The sequence below is a fragment of the Sorex fumeus genome, unplaced genomic scaffold (assembly GCF_029834395.1).
Source record: "Sorex fumeus unplaced genomic scaffold, SorFum_2.1 ptg000006l, whole genome shotgun sequence".
NCBI classification, from domain to species: Eukaryota; Metazoa; Chordata; class Mammalia; order Eulipotyphla; family Soricidae; genus Sorex; species Sorex fumeus.
Window position 1 is genome coordinate 4,692,120 of NW_026606063.1, and position 21,204 is coordinate 4,713,323.

The following is a 21,204-nucleotide window of genomic DNA, read 5'->3' on the forward strand; positions in this document are numbered from 1 at the left end:
AGAACAGAAATCATGTTAAGATTACATACAGCTCAAATGTTTGCGTGTCACTATACAAGGGCTTCAGATAAAAACTTCGTCTCATACCTGAAATGCCAGGACTTGAAGGATTGGATAAAGGTCTGGAACCTTCTGAAGATGGTCCTAGTCCTTTAGAAAGCGATCCATCCACAAGTATATCGGCTTCATCAATATCGTCACAGGTCCCTCCAATTTGGAGAAAATGAAGCTCGCCACCTGCAGTGTCACAAAATCTTGTTAGCACTGGCACTCAGGAGCTGGACACACACACACACGCACACACACGCACACACGCACGCACACACGCATGCACGCACGCACGCACGCACGCACGCACGCACGCTACCGAGCTAAGAGACTCTCTCCAGCCCAAGCAAGCCGCCCCCCAACGGGAAGGTGGTCCCAGAATTTACTAATCTAATGGCCAAGGGACTGCAAATCGAAAGGTAGGTTTAATCAAAGAACATGACAAATGCACGAACATGTGAGAAGGTTTTTATCTATGACTCTGCACGACACTCTTGTGGAAGCTTAAATCAATTCATTCTGGGGGCCGGGGCAACGGGACTGTGGGCAGGATGTCTGCCGTGCACAAGGCCGACCGGTTTCGATCCCTGGCGCCTCCACAAGCACCCCTCTCCCCACCCCCAGCACCCCCAGGAGTAATTCCTGAGGCAGGAGTTAACCCCTGAGCATCACTAGGTGACCCGAAAAGTCAAACAATAATAATAATAATTCATTTAGTCTTCACAGGAGTCCTGCGGGTAGGCGCTGTGGCCGCGCTTCAGATTCCACAAGGGAAACTGACCCCAGCGGCTGTCGAGCCCCTGACCCCAGTCTCTGAAGGCGGCACTGGACATTCTGAATCTCTGAAGCGCTCCGTGCCAGAAAATCTGATTTCTGTTTTCCCTTTCTCACAGAAAAAAATCTTGATTTGCTACTAGGACCCCCCAAAAGATTTCAATTGATGAAAGTACATTCTAACCGTATCTGCTAATTAACATGGGCATGACAGGATAAGGACCATAAGTCCTCTTCCTGGAAAACTGGGCCACTGACTGAGACCGGGGAGGCTGTGATCCGGGCAGACACAGGCTGGGTGAGGATCCGCTCCGAGGCAAGGAAAGCACTAGAAAGGACCAGGAGGCAACTGTGGTGGCGGAAATGAGCTGAAACAAGGGCTCCTGGGTGCACCAGCAAGGGCAGCCTGCCGCCAGGTCTTCGGAGAAAACAGAGAAAGAGAAGCTCCTTGGGTCACCCTTCTGGGCAAAGTACTGAACACCTTGGGCTGATGTCACAAAATCTCGTGGAGCGATAGCACAGCAGGTAGGGCGTTTGCCTTGCATGCAGCCGACCCGGGTCCGATTCCCAGCAACTCATATAGTTCCCCGAGCACCGCCAAGAGTAGTCCGGGTATGAACCAAAAAGCAAAAAAATAAAATAAAATAAAAACCTTGGGCTGAATACGAAGCTGGGTGGATAAAAGCTGATCAAACAGAAACAGAGAAACTGTTGAGAGGAGTTGGGGTGCATTTCAAAGACCCAGCCCAGGTGGGGAGAAGGGGCGTCAGAGTTCAGGGCGCCCCCCCCCCGCCCAGCATGCAGCTTTGGGGGCAGTGCAGGTGGAGACCAAAGGACCCACCTGCACCACAACCCCAGGAACCTGCACTGCACAGCAATTTGGGATTCGACAGTGTATCCCGGCAAGTGAGGTCCCCTGAGCACACCTGGGGAAACTGGACCCCCTCCATAATCAAATTTCGACAGTTATTTATAATCAAAATCACCGACACGGAATTTAAAACTATATGGCATGGGAAGAAAGTGGACATGTTTAAGAACGCCAAAGCCAATGAAAATTATCTCCAAGTGCCCCAAATCCAGTTCAGAGAAGAATTCAAAGAAGCCAATGTAAATACTGCCATACCATTACAGGAAGCCAGGTCGAGGAAATTGGAATCCCTGAAGGTGAAATGAATCAACAAATAATTTAAAAAATCAAAAAATTAAAAAAAGTCAGAAAAGAAACAAGAATTAGTATTAAGGACCAAAAGGAAATTTCTGGAGTTCAGGAAAAAAAAAAAAAAAGCAACCGCAAAGTTCAGTAGAGGTACAGAGCAGATGGGACAGTGGCCAGAAGTAGCAGCGAAATTAAAATAGACAAAGCAATTAGCCGGGAGAGTAAACAAAGCCTGTTCTGAACACAGCACGGAGCAGAAACAAACAGAAAACGAGGGGGCCGGGAGGACTGGCCCATGCACGGAGGCTGGACAGGGCCAGGCAGGACAGAGGAGGAGGGAGCACTAGGTAAGGAGTCGGAAAGGAGCACCCTGGACAAGGACCGAGTGCTGAAAGGAGAGGAATGACCACAGCGTGACCGTTCGGGAACAGAATGTGGCCAAGCACAGTGCCTGAAAAGGGGGGCGGGGGGTGCCCCGGGGGAAAGGGAGGTGGGGGGAGAGATCGAAGGAGAACGAGAAACGAGAACGAGAGAAGAGCAGGCCCGCCTTAGAGGCCGAGTGGCGGGGAGGGAGACCGGGACACCGGTGGTGGGAATTGCAGGCTGCAGAAGGGACGGGTGTTGGAACACGACGGAAACCCAATCGTGAACGACTTTGTAGCTATGCGTCTCACTGTGAGTCAACGAAAGAGGAAAAAATGCACTTTTCTGTAAATAAGAAGCATCTCAGATTTAGGGACAGATCAAGCAGAAGAGCACAAATGTGGTGGGCATTCCTGTGAACAAGGAGAATATCAAAATATTAAAGAAATCGAGGCTAACACGGGGTGCCCCCCTCCCTGCAGGAATGGACAAAAAATGCCCCAAACATTGGGGCTGGAGCAGTAGCACAGCAGGTAGGGCGTTTGCCTCGCACGCAGCCAACCCGGGTTCGATTCCCAGCACCCCATAGGGTCCCCTGAGCACCGCCAGGAGTAACTCCTGAGTGCAGAGCAAAGAGGAACTCCTGAGCATAGCCAGGTGTGACCCAAAAAAATTAATTAATTAATTAAAATCCAAACATCATACTACAATCAGTTCAATGAACCTCAAGCAGATCAAATACGTACAATGTCAAGTACATACATTATAATCAGACCACAGAAAATCACGATCGATGAGGAACTTTGAATGCAGGAACTCAAAAAGGGCCGCTCAGAGCCAGGTGAGCTGCAACAGCTGACGGAGGAGGGACAGCGAGTCCGGGCAGGACACGGGCACCGGGCCTCGTCCCCGGGACACAGGTGTCAGCTGCCACCCACAACAGAACCTGCTGGCACCCGGACCACCAGGAGTAGGTGAAAGGAAATTTTCCAAATGATGATTCAATAAAGACATTTCCAGGTAACCCAAGAAAAATTTTTTTGCTAGGCAACATGTCTCACTTAAATACATCAAAACAGTCCCGCAACAGGACAGAAAGTAACACTAAACATGCAAGACAGACTCTTCTGTAGTGAAACGTGATTGTCATTTTTCTCGTTTTCTTATGAACTCTTTAAAAAGATACTGTACAGAATACCTACAGCACTTTTGGGGCGAGAGCTGTCATTCGTCTCAATGCAACACAAGACAGAATACAAACATAGCAGAGAAAAATCAACTCAGGGGCAAGGTTCCGTACTGACTCAAATCAAGTTAGTATTAATCTGAAAAAAAAGAAACGCCGACAATAGAACCCAAAACAGGATTCAAAGTGCAGGTCAACACCCGCACCCGCCAACACCCAGAATTAATCAAGAAGCGCCCGTGGGCCGGAGGGACAGGACAGCCAGGAGGGCATCGGTCCTGCATGGGGTCGACCCCAACTCAACCCTGACACCCCCAGTGCCGCCCCGAGCACCGCCAGGAGGAATTCCTGAGCTCCGAGCCAGGAGCAGCCCCTGAGCACGGCCGGGTGTGGCCCTCCCCTTCAGAAAAAATAAGGCAGCTCTACCCACCAAGACCTGGCAAGGTGGGAGAGACCCGCCAAAGAGGGGTGAGGGGGACACCAAGACCACACAAACCCAGAGATGCAGCAGCCAATACAGGGAGCGAGCCAAGTGACTTCAGAATTCCGGAAACTTCCAGGCTCCCGGGGCGAGGCGCCCTCGCGTTCTCCACCTCGTGTTCACTCCCGCATTCTGAGCGAGGATGTGCGGACTCAACCTCTGAATTCCAATCAACGGTGGCCGCACTTTTAAAATAAACGTGTTAGATCTGGGACCGACTCCACTCACAATTCCCCGCGAGAAACAGACTCCAGAGGAGCGTGTCGGGTCCGTGCGCGTCAACCTGCAAGGCGAGCGTCCAAAACTCAGACACCTGCTCTACACGGCCACACAGAAGTGATTCAATTCCCGGGCAGTTTCTCCTCCTTCGTGAGAGTCAGCGTCCTCTCGTAGGAGATCAGACTTTCCACCGTGCAAACTCCAAAACCCCTCTGTCTGCTTCATCCTCTGAATCCCATCTTCCCCTGAACTGCCCAATTTCTCGCGGACTCGTTTGCAGCCTCGGGTCCTAATTTCACCGCATGTATGCATGTCCTAAGACACCAGCGTTGGGGCCAGCCTCCAGGGCAGCGCTCCGGTTCTGAAGGGAGGCTGACTTTCCTTACACCGCGGTCCACGGTACAGCTTCTGCTTCTGGAGCGTTCTAGCAGGAAAAGGCACTAAGACAACAGACCGTGCAAGCTGACTGTCCTCTATCGGCACCGAGACCTTGGCCTGTTCACGGTGTTCTTCCCCTCCACCTCCTGCTCGGTAAATGAAGACAGTGACAGCACTTCCTACACCAAGTCCCGGCAGAAAGAAGTGCGCGATTATGCACAGCCGTGCACTGAGCACTAAATGCCAATTATTCCTGCTAGCACTCGAGTGGAGATGTATTTGAGCTCCCACTCCCCACGCCTCGGGGCCCGAGAGACAATACAAGGGTACCTGCCTTCCTGTGGCCAACCCCAACGCACAGCATCCACTGCCCTGGGTACCGCATCAAGGTCAGCCCCGGGCCTGGAGGCAACAGCGCAGCCAAGGGCACTGGGCTCCCATGCTGCCAACCCTACGCCATATGGGGTCCCCCAAGTCCTGGCCCCGAAGGGCACAGTCAGGAGCGAGGCCTGGGCACCACCACCAGGTATGGCCAACGATAATTAAAAAAAAAAAAAAAAAAACTTCAAAGGCTAAGCCCTGACCCACTCAGTGTGATTCAAATATCTGACATGTGAATGAAAGAGAAAGGCAGTCCCAGCACTGGTCATGGGTCTCGGCAGTGAAAACTCCTGTGGTCCTCTGTGTCCCGGCCACATGCAGCTGGTGCTCTGTGGACTGGCTGTGGCAGTCACAGGGCCGTGGTCCCCCGCCAACCAGCACACCTTGGAGCTCTCTCCCCAACCTCCTGAATTCTCTCGGAAAAGATTAAAAACCTGCCGGAAATCTCGTCCAGGGAGGAGCTGAGGACGGCCCTGGTGCAATCCCCAGCTCACACAGACACCAGAGGGAAGAAAAACCCAGGTGAACCCCTACCTAAGACGTTGAGGGAGATGGCTTTCTTCCCAAACCCAGGGATTTCTGCCAAGCGCACTGGTTGTTTTTCTCGCCCTAAATACCCAGAAACCATCAGTGATGGTCCCGTCTTGCCTCTCCCGTGAGCGCTCCTTCCCAAACACGGCCGTCCTGCTCCAACTTCAAACACACACTCAGCAAAGGGAACCGAGGCAGGGACGCACGCGGGGGGCTTCACTGCGCACACTCACTGCCAGCCTCGCTCGGGCTGTGAAAAAAGCTAGTAATCATTAGCAAATTTGGTTTTGGTTTTAATTCCAGAAGGAAAGAAGGGTCCGTTATCTCTAGCAGAATCTAAAACTCACCTTAGCTGGTCTTGACATTCACTTGCTGAATTCGGTCCTGCTGACCCCAGCCCAGGAACTTGCCCCAGGGCAGGTTTGCCTCGCGCGCGCGCGCGGCCAACCAGGGTTCGATTCCCAGCGCCCCATGTGCAGGGTCCCCCGAGCACCACCAGGAGTAATTCCTGAATGCAGGAGCCAGGAGTAACCCCTGTGCATCGCCGGGTGTGACCCAAGATACAAAACAAAATACAGGAACTTGCCCAGTGGACAGGGCACGAACTCACAGTGAGAGAGGCAGGTCATTTCCTTCAGGTCAAAATCAAAGACACGCCCTGACCGGCGAGGAGAAGCCCTCCGCGGGACATGGGGGACGACAGCGGCGGCGTAGAGGGGAGCCCCCCACCCCGCCCGGCGGCACCTACCTCGGGTGCACGCGCACAGCCGGTCTGTGCCCGAGCAGTAGATGACGGAGACGAACGAGTCCTGCTCCTCGGTGCCCTCCTTCCTGGGGGGCTCGACCTTGGCCAGAATCTCGAAGTTCGAGAGGTCGAGGATCTTGACGTAGCCTCCCTGAGTGGTGATGACCAGGTGCCCGAGCGAGGCCGCGTCGGCCTTCCGGTCCCTGTCCAGGCCGCCCCTGGCGGGCAGCTGCAGGTCCTCGGGCGGCTCCTCCCCGTCGTCCTCCCGGTTGTCCAGGATGTCGGGCGGGAGCAGGAGCAGCGAGGTGATGGTGTCCTGGGGGTCCTTGATGTGCTGGACCTTCACGGGCTCCTCCTCGAGCGTCACGATGCGCGTGGCGTAGTTCATCTTGTACAGGACCAAGTAGCCGCCGCTGCGCCGCGGCTCGGGCTCGAGGGCCAGCGGGGCCTGGGCGTCGGCGAGCCCCGCGCCGTTCACCACCGCCAGGCCGGGCTCCGGCTCCCCCTTCCTGCGGCTGCAGAGCGCCGAGTTGAGCTTGTTGAGGTTATTCAAGGCCTCGACCTGGCTCACGGCGCTCAGGGGCTCGGCGGGGCACGTCCGCAGCCCCACCAGCAGGTGCAGCCCGTCGGCGCACGGCGTCACCGAGTCCACGCACAGGTCCTGGTCCTCGGCGAACTTGGGCAGCCGCAGGCACTGCACCAGCGTCCCCGGCTTGGGCAGCACCGAGCCCCACTTCTCCGAGTCCGGGGACGCCAGGCCGCTGGCGGCGGCGGCGGCGGCGGCGTCGGCGAACTGCTGGATGTAGGTGACGGGCGGGTCCTGCAGCAGCAGCTGCTCGTGGCTGTCCAGCTCCATCTCGATGATCTGCGGGACCGTGAAGCCGTCGTCGTGCAGCGACTTGCCCGTCACGCCGCTCATCTGCGAGAAGACCCGGCCCGCCTTCTCGTCCGACTCCTTGATGCTGAAGAGCAGCAGGACGGGCAGCGTCCTCCGGGCCAGCGGGGAGCCGAGCTCGGAGTTGGAGCACGACTCGTTGTCCGTGGAGCCCGGCTCCGACGCGCTCTCGCCCGGAGTCCTGCCCAGGCCGTCCAGGGACCGGTGCGAGTGGCTGCTGGCCGGCGAGCCGGCGGGGGACTTGTAGGTGAGCAGCGCCCCGGCCAGCAGGCAGGGGAAAGGGATGTTGTGCTGCTCGGGGCGCTTGTCCTTCAGCTTCTCGCTCTTGCCCGCCAGGCCCGGGTTGGCGCCGAGCTCCTCGAGGTCCTTCACGGTGTCCTCGAGCACGTTGGCCACGATCTCCCACTGCAGCTTCTCGGGCTGCTGCAGGACGCTGAGCGCCGTGACGTCCAGGCTCACCTCGACGGCCTCCTTGTGGGACGTGGGACCTGGGCAGAGGGACACGCGTCAGAGAGCCACGCCCGGAGCCCCGCGCCCGCCACGGTCGCACTGTACTCACCCGGCAGCGCCGCGTCACAGCGGCAGGGTTTAAGGAGCTTAAAGCGGGAAACGCACTCAGGAAGCCCCAGCCGTGTCGCAGAAACTCAAGATCTTTTTTTGCTTTTTCTTTTTGGGTCACACCCGGCGATGCACAGGGGTTACTCCTGGGTCATGCACGCAGGAATTACTCCTGGCGGTGCTCGGGGGACCATGCGGGATGCTGGGAAGCGAACCCGGGTCAGCTGCGTGCAAGGCAAACGCCCTCCCGGCTGTGCTATTGCTCCAGCCCCTCAAAATCATTTTCAACTCAAATATTTCCTAAAACATACGTCAGCCGAATAATTTCTTCCCCAAAGGTAAAGGTAAGGTAAAGGCCCTCCCGTTGATCGTCGATTTGCTCGAGCGGGCCCAGTAACGTCTCCATTGGAGACTTTGTTGTTACTGTGTCTGGCATATCGAATACTCTCGGTAGCTTGCCGGGCTCTCCGAGAGGGGCGGAGGAATCGAACTCGGGTTGGCCATGTTGGCCGCTTGTAAGGCGAACGCCCTACCGAAGTAGAATTTCGCTCTTTCTCGAAGCACAACATCGCCTCCATGAAAATGCTGCCCGTACTCTAGGGTGTCCGAGAGAAGTGACGGCACCTAGTCCCTCCGCCGCCACACTTCAGCCGCTTGCACGAGAAACACTAACTAGGACAAACATGTCATTTTAAAATGAGACACTGGGTCAGAGTGATAGCACAGCAGGGAGGGCAGCTGCCTTGCACATGACCGGCCCGGGTTTGATCCTGGTTCCCAGAGCACCACCAGGCGTAATTCCTCAGTGCAGAGCCACGAGGAACCCCTGAGCATTGCTGGGTGTGACCCAAAAAGCAAAAAAATCAAATCAAATCAAACATGAGTGGCTTCTCGTATTGCCTGCTAATTTTTAGTTTAAGTGAACCATTGCATTGTTTTCTTATTAACCTAGTGCCACTGAGTCTTCTTCAAACTGTCATTTTGGGGACACACCTGGCAGTGCTCAGGGCTTACTCCTGGATCTGTGCTCAAGAACCACACAGGGGCTGGAGTGATAGCACAGCAGGTAGGGCGTCTGCCTTACACACAGCCCGACCCGGGTTCAATTCCCAGCATCCCATATGGTCCCTCAAGCACCGCCAGAAGTAATTCCTGAGTGCAGGAATCAGGAGTAACCCCTGTGCATCGCTGGGTGTGACCCGAAAAGCAAAAAAAAAAAAAAAAAAAAAACCCACACCTGGAGGTGCTCAGGGAACCATACCGGGGTGCCAGAAATTTAACCTAAAACTGTTTATTAAAAAGGGAACTAGGACAAGTCGAGAGAAATAGTACAATGAGTAAAGCGCTTGCCTTGCACGAAATGATCTGATAACCAGTTTGATCTCTGGCACCGTACAAGGTCCCGAGTCTTACAGGGTGAGCCCTGAGCACCAGCCAGGCATGATCCCTACGCAGAGCCAGGAAGAGACCCCTAACCACCAAGAGAGGTGTTATCGCTGAGCACAGAACAGGAGTGAGTCCCGAACACAGAACCAGGAGTGACCAACATCCTAAGTAGTGTACCCCTATAGCTGGTAAGATCCAAAACCAAAATTAGCAGAGAGGGGCGGAGAAGGGGAGAGAAGAGGGGTGGGTGAGACAGAGAGACAGAGACAGAGGAAAGGAGGGAGGGGAGGAGAGGAGGGAGGGAGGAGGGAGGACAGTGCCTGCCACAGAGGCAGGTTGGGGGGGGGGGGGGGTGGCGGGAGGGAAACTGGGGGTGTTAGTGGCGGAAAACGCACTGGGGCAGCAAGGGTGCTGGAATGTTCTACGACTGAAACCCAACCTTGAACAATTTTGTGTATCTCACAGTGAGTCAATAAAATATCTTTGTTTTTAAAAAAGCTGTGGAATAGCACGTATGATTTACTTTAAGCACTTTAAGGAAGAGTAAACCTCTCCCACTGAAACCAGCTTTCATTAAATCGCCCAAGTGTTTCAACATAAAAGACTTAGCTTAGGAGATACGTATCATACTACAAATTATTTATAAGCCCTCAAAGGAAAAAAAATTCAGATTTTGAATTAGAATCATTATCAAACTATGTAAGAACATCCCGTCCTAAATGAACCATCATACATTAACAAAAATCTATAGTGATTTTCTAGACACTGAGGTGTGAGTATCTCACCCACACGGCAGAGCCTGGCAAGCTCCCCGTGACGTATTCGAGATGCCAAACACAGTAACAAGTCTCATGATGAAGACGTTACTGGGCCCGCTCGAGCAAATCTGATGAACAACGGGAGGACAGTGAGGCGTAAACAGAGCTAAAGTAGGAAAAGTGAAAAAGATCCAAGAGGCAGAAACGAAAGGCAGAAACAGCAAGACGGACCAAAGCGCTCGGCCCATGCAGCCAGTCCAGCTTTGACCCCCCGCACCCCGCGTGGTCCTCCAAGGCTGCCAGGAGTGATCCCTGAGCACAGAGCACACTGGCTGTGGCCCCAAAACAAAGCAATAATAGACGAAAGTGTTACAAAAATTCAACCTGACAGTGACAGTACTTAAACCCCGAGCTATTAACACTATTTGAGATGAGGGGCCAGTTCAATCCTCGGTACCCCCATGGTACCCTCAGTCTGCCAGTCGTCACCCCTGAGCACTGTGCTCCTAGCTCTTAGCACCGCCAGCTACGGTCAAAAGCAAAAACAAATCTGAGACTAACGATAAACACTGTGTATAAATACTATACTTAAAAATAAAGGGCCACACATAGTGACTCAATTTAAAAAGTGTTTTCAATTAAATAAAGGGCCAGAGAAAAAGGAAAGTGGGTAGGGTGTTTGCTTGCAGGCAGCCGAGCAGATCCCCACATCCCGTAGGATCCCCCTGAAGATGGCCAGGAGAGATTTCTGAGTGCAGGGCCTGAACAGCCCCTGGCTGTGGCCCAAAAACCAGGGTAAATAGAAATAAAGCAAACTCCACCTTAATTTCACCTTAAGATGCCGACCAAATCAACATTACTCGCTGCTTATTATCAACGTCTAACAATAATTTAGCATTCTTGATCCACCTGTTTTCGTTGGGGAATAAGAAAGCCGAAGTTAGATGCTGCCTTTTCAAGTAGTACACAGCCTGCTAACACGTGAACACATGGTGAGCACTCGCCATCGATGCCCTGACACCGGAACCAAGAGTAAACCTGTCGATTTAAGGTCTCTGAGCTCATGATTCTACTAATTCAAGATCTTTAACGTACATGTTTATACATCTAGATGAAAACAAGAGCTCACAGTAAGAAATTCCAATATGAAAGTCTATGCAAATGCGAGAACTGGAAGAAAATAAACACCTTTACATACCTGTCACAGAATCTGATCTGGAATGCTCCTCACTGTCCGAATCCTCCAGTAAATCATCACTTAAAATAAGAGACAAAACGTGAAAGATCAACTTAAATTTTCAAGCAAAGAGCACACGCTGGGCTGGAGGGGAAGGACTGCACGCCGACGACCTGGAGTCGAGCCCCGCACCCAGCCGGCCCCCACCCCTGCCAGGAGTGACGGCTGTGCAGAGCCAAGGGGAGCCCTGAGCACTGCTGGGTGTGGCCCCAAAGGGGAAAGGGAAGAAAGGGGAGGCCGGGGAAGGGAAGGAGCCGGGCCGGAGGGGAGGAGGGGAGGAGGGGAGCATGTGAGGGAAAAGCTGCCGTTGCTTTGAAAGGTCAACGTGAGCACTACGCAACTAATAAAACAAGCTTGAAGTCTGAGACCAAATCTGACGATGCGAAAAAGGAATCATGCTAAAACGTTAAATAATTATCAGAAATCGGGGCTGGACAGAGAGCACAGCCGGGAGGGCGTTTGCCTTGCACGCGGCCGACCCGGGTTCGATCCCCAGCATCCCATATGGTCCCCTGAGCACCGCCAGGAGTAACTCCTGAGTGCAGGGCCAGAGTAACCCCTGTGCATCGCCGGGGGGCGTGACCCAAAATGCAAAAATAAATGATTATCAGAAGTAGGTGTAGTACAGCCAGAATTTCTAGGGATCTGCGGCCTGCTAAGATACAATAAGGTTTGGGTAAATAAAAAGGTTTATCTATGTGATTACTACCTACGCAAACACATATATGACTAAGTACAGATACCTTGTACAGCCTCTTGTCCTAGAGAAGAGTGAAGTTCCCCGAAGCACGCAGTGGGACTCCCATCTCAACCCCCAGCACACGCGTCTCATCAGTTCAACCACTGAAGAGGACATACATGTCGAACGGCAACGCACGTTTCGCTTGGGAGTGCGTGCAGGTGCGACGTGAACGCACGCTTATCTCGATACGATACAACACAACAGTGCGTCCCTAAGCTGCAGAGCTGAGACAAAGTCCTAACCCAAAAGCAGCGTTCCTTCAGAGACACCGACTCCTTCGCGGCCCACTGATTCCTAGACAACCAGACGCCGAGTGCACAGACTCCACAGCCCACATGGAAATAGTCAAAGGCCGAGCCCACCACTGTCCCGCGGGCCCTTCAGGGATTAACCGTAAGCAGGAATGACCCGGAAGCTTCGTGATCCACCGTGTTCAGCGTTCACAGTCATCGGCCGGACAGTGGTTTTCACAGACCCTCACAAGAAGGACGAGAAAGGAGGAGGAACTGCCCCAATCCGAAGGCTGTGGGTTTCCCACCGGGTTGCTTAACAAGCCTGTGCACGGATTCCCGGGGGAGAATGGACACGGGTACCCGCCGTGCAGCTGGCGCCCGACTCCAGGGGACCCGCCAGCCAGGCCAGGCTGGGTGCAGCCGAGGCCCCTGACGGGGAAACTCCCGCCCACCCCAAAGGAAAAGAAAGGAGGGGCTGGGGAGTAACATGAGAACCCCAAGGTAGCAGAGAGCAGACCCACCCCGCAGCCTCTCCTGGGCGTGGGGACGCCTGCACGCCGCCCGCTGCACCAGCCGAGCCAAGCCCTGGCTGCCAGGAGGGTGTCGGGGCAGTTCCCGACGTGTGGGAAAACGGCAAAGGCTGTCCCGGGATCCCGGCCCAGTTCAGAGTGACGGCGGCGTGAAGTGGGACCAGACTCCGACTCCCTCGCGCCCGCATGAGTCGAACAGAGCGACCCACACCCAGGCAAACTGAAAGGGGGAGAAACCAGCACCCCGACTTCACCAGCCTGCTCCTACGGCAGCAAACAGCACGCCTCCCTCTCGCTGACGGCTGACACACCAACCACAATCAGTCACTCAGAGCAAGCACAGGTTACTCCACATTAGTTTCAGGTGTCGGTGGGGGAAAAAGGCAAAACCGGAACCACTTGGCAGAAGGCGAAATGGCCAGGACGGGGTCTCCTTAATGGAACCGTTTCAAAAGGGCGATGGTTTCCAACTGCATAGAACAAGGCAGAATAGAAGTCCACCGAAAGACTGTGGCAATTTCAAGTAATTTTCCCCTCCAGGAAGGAGAAGACCAAGTCACAAACCAAGGCTGGGGTGCACCTGGGCTTAACCCTCAAAAGAGCCTGGGTTAGTCACCTGCACAATGAAAGCGTTTGGTTTGGGTTTCGTTTTTTAAATCAATTACATAGCTCCTTCCCATTTCTAACCATTTACTATCTTCATCTCCTGACCAGTATGGCTTTTGGCCGCTTCAGGCTCCAAGAGGAACACATCCCTGGGGAAGCAGATACCTCCCAACACCGCGCCGGGCTCGCATACCTATCTCCTTCCAATTTTGGAATATCTGAGCAGCTCGAAGAGTCTTCCAGCCACGCCAGGGTCGGTCTCCGGGACTCGACGGCAGAGCTCGGTTCTCCGGCCAGAATGAGCTGCTGGACTATTGCTGGGTCATACGCGTTGATTTCGAACTTTAAGTGCACCTGAAGGAAGGAAAGGCCGCCAACACCGTTAAGCTCACACCCGACTCTGTTCCCGCTGCCGGCCTGCTGCTCGGGACGGACGCCCACCTTCATCAGCTTGGAGACGTCCCACACGCAGATCTTGCCCCGTTTCGTGGCCGCGGCGAGGAAGTGCGGGCAGCTCCCAGACCCGAAGCAAGCGATCCGGTCTGTCCCGTCCGCGCAGGGGAACTGCGCGGGGCTGGTGGCGAGGGTGACAGACAGCGGCACGTTCTGCGTGTGCTCGCCCTTCACGAACGGGCAGTTGGGGGAGTGTCTCTCGTGCTCAGACCTGGGCGCGGGGTGAGGGCGAGACGTTAACGGAAGAGCAAAGCCGCTGGGTTTGTACGTCAAGTACGTCACACAGAACTTCGGAATCCTCTTTAAACACAAGACAAATTTTACAGGTTATTTTTTGAAAGGGCTCAAATAACGGATCAGACCCCTCACCCCTGCCAGGGGAAAAAGGAAGATGAAGAGGAATCAGGGCCTTTCCTTGCGGGGGAACGAGGGAGACGGGGGTATGGAGAGGCCTCCATTTAAATTAAAATTCGAAATAAAAAAAAAAAGAAAAAGGTTGCACTGTTTTAATAAGAAAAATGATAAGTATCTATTGCCTTTTTAAAAAATGGCGACAGGACAGTGGGTAGGACGTTTGCCTTGCACATGGCCAACCCGGGTTCAATTCCCAGCATCCCATATGGTCCCCCGAGCACCGCCAGGAGTAATTCCTGAGTGCAGAGCCAGGAGTAACCCCTGTGCATGGCAAGGTGTGACCCCGCAAAAAAGAATTTAAAGAAAGTCTACAAGACCCATGTGGAATTTTTCCCCCGGAAGGTGACTACGGTTTCTGCCAGGAGAGTTTGTTGCCAGGGTAAGGATTTTTCTGCCTCAGATTCACCCGGCTTATCACTGCACAGATCTCAGAATGACTTCCACGACATTTAAGAACTCTTTCTTTGGCAGGGGTGGGTACCTGCATGGTGGGCCCAGGGCTGGCCGCATCCCAAGCAGGCTTCCTGCCCCTACCCCAGCTGTACTCTCTCTCGGGCCCCAAACAAGCTTTTCGGACCGTTGTGCTATTACAAAAAAAAAAAATTTTTTTTTTTTTTGCTTTTTGGGTCACACCCAGCGATGCATAGGAGTTACTCCTGGCTCTGCACTGAGGAATTACCCGTGGCGGTGCTCAGGGGACGATATGGGATGCTGGGAATCGAACCCGGGTCAGCCGCATGCAAGGCAAACGCCCTACCCGCTGTGCTATCGCTCCGGCCCCATTACAAAAATTTTTACTCCAACATGTTCAACCATTCACTTGACTAGCAGCTCTGGCTCAACTGCTCAGAAAGTCAGACCCAGACGAACTGCGAAATGAATGCTAAGTGTAACACACAGATATATTGAATTATTAAAATTCTCGGAAGTCCTGGTAGCTGTTCACTGAAAGTCTGGTATTCCCTGGTCTCCTGGGGGTCTGAATATCTCCTCTCGGCTTCATCCTGAGATTCTTTATGGGGCCAGAGTCAGAGCACAGCGGGCAGCCGCTTGCCCTGCACAAGCCTACACGAGCCCGACCTCTGGCACCGCGCACGGATCCCCGAGTCCACTCAGAGGGGACCCCTGAGCTCGGGGCCAGAAGCAAGTCCTGAGCGCCCGGCCATGGCTCCAAAACATGGAGCTCGCACAGCACAGAGGCAGGGGCTAGCGGACCGGCCGGCACATGCCCTGCTCGGGTGGATCCGGCGTTCACGCAGGAAATTCCTGGGCGCAGGGCCCGTCTGCCCCACTGCCCCGCAAGAAGGAGGGAGAGGATGAGAAAAGGGCCCTCCACTGGTTTGCATCTCCCATCTTTTCTCCGTGCAGTGTCCATCTCCAGCAAGGGATGTGTAACTGGCTCAACGGTGGGGATCGTTACACAAACGGTGCATATGCAAATAGGTATTAAGCATCTCCTTGTACAAGCAAATATACTTTATGTGCCCCAGATACCAGAAAGCTATTTAAACAAAATCTGCACACGTCAGTGGCCAGAACTCAAACAACACACAGTGAAACCTCAGTAAATGCCACTGCTTATCATTAAAAGCTCCGCGGAGTATAACGAAAGCAACTTCTTAGAATTTCTTCTCGGATACCCTGAGGAAGATATTCTTTGCAACGTCCAGTTGTGATCTAGTGACTGTTCCTTTCACATAAATGCTTGCTGAAAAACAAAACGCTGAATGATTTTGCCTGAAGTCTCACATTAGAAACTCGGGTTAAGACTCATTCAAAGACGTGAGGAATCTTCCCAAATACTGGCAGCAAAATCTACTCGAACACTCAAACTTCCTCCGTCCAACCTACTTCCCCTTGGAGCGCTTCTATTTTATTCTCCCTGCCTATTCACCAGCCATTGAGTATCAGGCATCACTTGGGCATTAGTACGACACTCACCTAACAGGAATCTTCTGAAACCAAAATTTATTTTCGTATTTCCAGGGTCAAGAGACACTAGACATACAAAACCTACTAGTCCAGGGGTGAAGATTTCATGTTCTCCTGCCCGTACGTCTCTGTGCTCATAGATGAACCCGGGACAACCTACAGCTGCGGCTTTACCCTTCACAAGGGCTTTGCCCCACAGAGCCAGGAGTAAGCCCTGAGCATCGCCGGTCGTGGCCCCGAAACCAAACACACGCACACACAAAGCCAAGCCAGCCGCAGCGCCTCCCCAGAGGCAGGCTGGTGGATGTGAGGGAAACTGAGGGTAGTGGGGGAGGGGAGGGCAGGGCAGGGGACGCCAGGAAGGGACGGGTACCAGGACACTGACTCCTGAAACCCAACCAGGAGTAACCCAGAAACTCTGCGATCACAATGATTTAATAATAGAAAGCAAAAACAAAAAAATCAAACCGAAATAAGGGCAACGGGGGGGCAGGTCTGACAGCCACTCCGAGGGCGGGAGGAGGAGCGAGTCTGACCCCGAGAACTAGACGGGTCCCAGGCTCAGAGCCAGACGGGTCCAGCCCCAACTCCAAAACCCCAGAAATAAAATCTTTGCAAACAAACGCTGGCATCTGACTAGTCACATGCGATTCTACAAATTTTTCTTTCCATTGTCTTTTAGAAAGAAAAAAGAAAAAACAAAAAATTAAATGGGTTGGGGCTGGAGCAACAGCACAGCGGGTAGGGCGTTTGCCTTGCACACGGTCGACCCGCGTTCGACTCCCAGCACCCCATAGGGTCCCCTGAGCAACACCAGGAGTCATTCCTGAGTGCATGAGCCAGGAGTAACCCCTGTGCATTGCCGGGTGTGACCCAAAAAGCAAAAAAAAAAACTAAAACAAAATTCAAACAGAAATCCAGGGGCTGGAGCGACGGTCCAACAGGCAACGCACCTGCCTTGCGGTTGGCCGTCCCAGAACCCCGGGCGGCCCCCCACGTCCTGGCAGGAGCAAGCTCTGAGCACCGCCAGAAAAAAAGGGAAAGAAAGGCGAGCCAGCACCTGGTCCAGCCTCCTCCAGGACGCTCCGCCGGCCTGCCCACGCAGCCAGGGGCGGCTGGGGACGCCCATCCCGGTCACCTCCGCCCGTCTCCAGTCAGGACCGACTCCCTCCTTGGGGCCGCTCCCTCGAAAGATCCTGAAGCCGAGGAGACCTTGCGTCTCTCAGGCCAGCGGACCGACGAAGGAACGGACAAGGCGGCAAGACCAGAGCACGCGGAAACCGGACAGCTGCCGAGCACCGTCACGGCGACACTCACCAGGGCTCGTCGGTGGGTTCCCAGCACACGAGACACACGCTGCAGGTGAAGCACATGGCACGGTCGTCTCCCGAGGACGCGGGCTGCAGCGGGCACAGAAGCAAAGGGGTCAGTGCCGCCGCGGCTCCACACTGGCAAACGCAACCAGCAGAGACATCTAGGCACCCAATATATAATGAAATCTCACATGTTAATATAGTTGCTAATTTAAAAAAAAAGACTGTTCAGAACCAAGAGACAGAGAAGCTGGTAAGCCACTTGTCTTCAATGCATCCACCCGGATTCAATCACCATCACCACGTACAGCTCACTGAGTCCCGCCAGGAGTGAGCCCTGAGCACAGGGCCAGGCGAGATCCCTGAGCACTGAGCCAGGAGTGAGCCCCGAGCACAGAGCCAGGAGTGAGCCCCGAGCACAGAGCCAGGAGTGAGCCCCGAGCACAGAGCCAGGAGTGAGCCCTGAGCACAGAGCCAGGAATGATCATTGAGCACAGAGCCAGGAGTGAGCCCCAAGCACAGCCACGTGTGGGCCAGAAAATAAAAATGTTAATCAGAAAATAACCAATAAGTTAAAACTGGAGGCACACAGAGACTCAATGTGACATAGTGTCTTCAAATTATTTTAAATATAGTAAAATATTCCTCCGCCCCTCTCGGAGAGCCCGGCAAGCTACCGAGAGTATCTCGCCCGCAGGGCAGAGACTGGCAAGCTTCCCATGACATATTCGATATGCCAAAAACAGTAAGCTCCAAGTCTCACAATGGAGCTGTTACTGGTGCCCACTCGAGCAAATCGATGAACGACGGGAGGACAGTGCTATAAATAAGCATAATGCTTTGCATCAATATGTATGTATCTGAAATAACACATCAAAGCCAGAACTGAAAGATCTCTGAAAGCTAAATTACATTTTTAGTGCTCTTGACATATTTATTAAATAATTCAGATATTAAGATATTAAAACCGTGATTAGATTTCTTTTGCAAAGATGAAATACATTAAAAAAATAATTGAAAAACTACAAGGCATCACTTAGTGTACTATTTTATGGAAATGACACCAAATAACAAAATACTTCAAATTCAACCACTGAGTTAGAAAAATATCAATATTCCTAATATTTTTTTTTCGCAGGGGCTGGGGGGACGCACATCTGGTCGGGCTGGGGCTTACTCCCGCTCTGCCCTCCGCGATCCCTCCTGGCAGGCTCAGGGTATCCCAGGGGGTGCCGGGCCTCAAAGCCCCTGCACTCCAGCCCCAACCCCAAGCACGTCGGCGTTTCCAGTATTAGTCTCCAAGCTATGCTTTTGGGGGCGGGGCTGGGGGGGGCGGGACAGGACTCTGGGGGATACTTGCAGGATGGATCCGTGACACACGGGGGTCCCCTCAGGGCCAGCCGCGGGGAACACGGACGCTTGACCCCCCCAAAGCCATTCCTCTCCCCACCCCACACCAAGCTCCTGCAACTGCAATTCGGACAAGCTTCTTGCACAATATTCAAACACGCATGGGGGTTCTGATTTAAGTTTAGTTGATACGCTGAGGGTCATACGGGAAAACTCACCCCCAGCCCCGGTGTTTTGTTGAGCTTTTGGGCCACCCCCAGCAGTGCTCAGGAGCAGTGCCCAGGAGCGTGGGCGACCGCCTGGGCGCCAGGGCCCGTGCCTGGGCAATTCTCCACTGACGGGACTATCACCCCAGCCACACTCCCCAGACTCTATAGAACGGGAACTTGGACGATTTCAAAGTTTAGCGGATTTCTAAAACAGCGACATCTAAGAATCAGATTCTTGAGCTGAAACCGTCCATGCTACTCATTTTAAGTTTCTGGTCATTAGCACGCTCTGGCTACATAAATGCACTTTCCTGGGGCCAGACCAGTACTTCAGCAGGGAAGACATTCGCCTTGCACGCGGCAGACCCAGGTTCGATTCCCAGCATCCCATAGGGTCCCCCGAGCACCGCCGGGAGTCATTCCTGAGTGCAGAGCCAGGAGTCAATGCTGAGCACCGCTAGGTGTGACCCAAAAAGCCACCCCCCAAAAAAAGGGTCTTCCTTCACTTCCTTGTACTTTTAGATCGTGACGCTCTTGGTGCGGTCCCATTTTCATTTCTTTTTGCCGCACTCATCCTTGCCCCAGACCCTCTCTCCGGTCCGGAACAAGGCTGTACCCACTCTCCCCACTATAAACTCCATCTCCTCAGCGCTGCAGGCAGGGCACCCACCCACCCACCTCTGCACTGCAATGAGCTCCCTAGTACTTTCTAGCATAATTAACAAGAAAATCGTCCACTGTTTGGGAAATGCATCTCCCTAGGAAAGGAAACCTTCCCGGACCGAGCCGGCTGGCGGTTAGGACACAGCCGGCGACACAGCCCCGGCGGCATCACCGTCCTGCCAGGGCCGAGCACTGGTGCCGAGTACCCCTTCCAAAGTCCCGTTCCCAGGCAGCGCGGTGGGAACAGCCCAAAGGGCGCAAGGCCCCAGAGCCAGGCCCAGCACCTGGGCCCACAGCAGCTCCCAGGAGGGGTCCCCTCGCTAAGTGAAAGCCAATACCCTGCGGTGGGGACAGGGCGGGGGTGCGGGCATCAACTCCACACGCACGCGGCTCTGGGCTCCGTTACCGGCACCAAGAAAAAGAAAGGATTTCCCAAGTATCTGCAATGTTTTGCTTTTAGACATCTAAAAACTGAATACCTGATCACTGTATAACTGACACCCAAGCACAAAAATGTGTAAGTCTACAACTGTACCTCATGGTGTCTCACCGATAAAAATTAAAAATAAATTAATTAAAAAAAATAAATAAAAACTGAATACCTACTATGGTGTCCGGAATGTAGAATTCATGAACCAAGAGCACATGTCTAGAAAGAGTATCACGTAGAAAGGAGATAATGTGTGTATGTGGTGTGTATGTGATGCTTTTGATAGCTAGAGACGTGGAGGCCGTCCGAAAAAATAGTTACAAAACATTATCCTGGCTTTTAAACACTTTGAATTTTTTTTTTCTTTTCCTGTATAACACCTGACACAGGAAACAGCATTTTGATCAACAGAGTAAGAACCAAAATAAAACTCACATAAGATACTACACACAAATACAGAGCCAGGTCGAATCACATGTTCTGTTGTGTTTTGGTTTGGTTGATGGCTCACACCCAGCAATGCTGGGAGTTCCTCCTGGCTCTGCACTCAGGAATCACTCCTGGTGGTGCTCGGGGGACCATAAGGGATGCAGGGAATTGAACCCGAGTCAGCCACATGCAAGGCAAACGCCCTCCCACTGTGTTATAGCTCCAGCCAGTCCCCGATAACAAGTTTTTAAAAACGAAAGTAAATGCTGACGACTCTACCAGAGTCACAAACGCGTGCCGACAATGTTTTCGATGATCTTTTACCTGATGATAAAATCCAGCTTGAGCCATAGGGTCTGGCTGGGCCCATCTGTAGCCCACGTGAGGCCATGAGGTGAATGTCTCCCGTCTGTTGGCCTCACTGTACATCAGCGATCTGAAAGGAAACAGAAGAAGTTAAGAGAACAAGCCGGGGAGTTAGAGTGATGGGCCTTGTTAACGCAACAAGGAAAAAATGTCCACCAACTGGGGATTGTCCAATGATCAAGCTCAATTAGAACGATCCCTTCGGGAGACTTTCCCTGGGGAGGCGGCGGCTGCAGTTCCCAGGCAGGCGCCGGGGGCAGCAGCCTCGCGGCCCACACTAAGGTGGGCACATCTTGAACCATAACCAGAGGCGCCGGGGCTTTTGCAGGGATTTTATCTCGCACCCAAATCGAGAGAGGATTTTTTCCGAAGTTTTTTTTTTAAAGTAGAAACAACGCATTTTCTGTTCTGTTTTCGGAGATGTTCCTTTTCTGG

At 53.3% G+C, this 21,204-nt stretch overlaps 1 protein-coding gene across 2 annotated transcripts in view; it reads right to left on the reverse strand.

Annotated features, from left to right (window-relative positions):
* BIRC6 (baculoviral IAP repeat containing 6) overlaps nt 1–21,204 on the reverse strand; it is a 154,171-nt gene that overhangs the window by 107,070 nt on the left and 25,897 nt on the right. For both annotated transcript variants that reach the window (XM_056128023.1, XM_056128017.1), the window contains exons 5-11: nt 20,728–20,839; nt 17,327–17,409; nt 13,652–13,874; nt 13,404–13,564; nt 11,061–11,119; nt 6,269–7,648; nt 88–237 (exon numbers count right to left, since the gene is read on the reverse strand). In XM_056128023.1, coding sequence (XP_055983998.1) covers nt 88–237; nt 6,269–7,648; nt 11,061–11,119; nt 13,404–13,564; nt 13,652–13,874; nt 17,327–17,409; nt 20,728–20,839 — 2,168 coding nt within the window. The remainder of the gene's footprint in view (nt 1–87; nt 238–6,268; nt 7,649–11,060; nt 11,120–13,403; nt 13,565–13,651; nt 13,875–17,326; nt 17,410–20,727; nt 20,840–21,204) is intronic.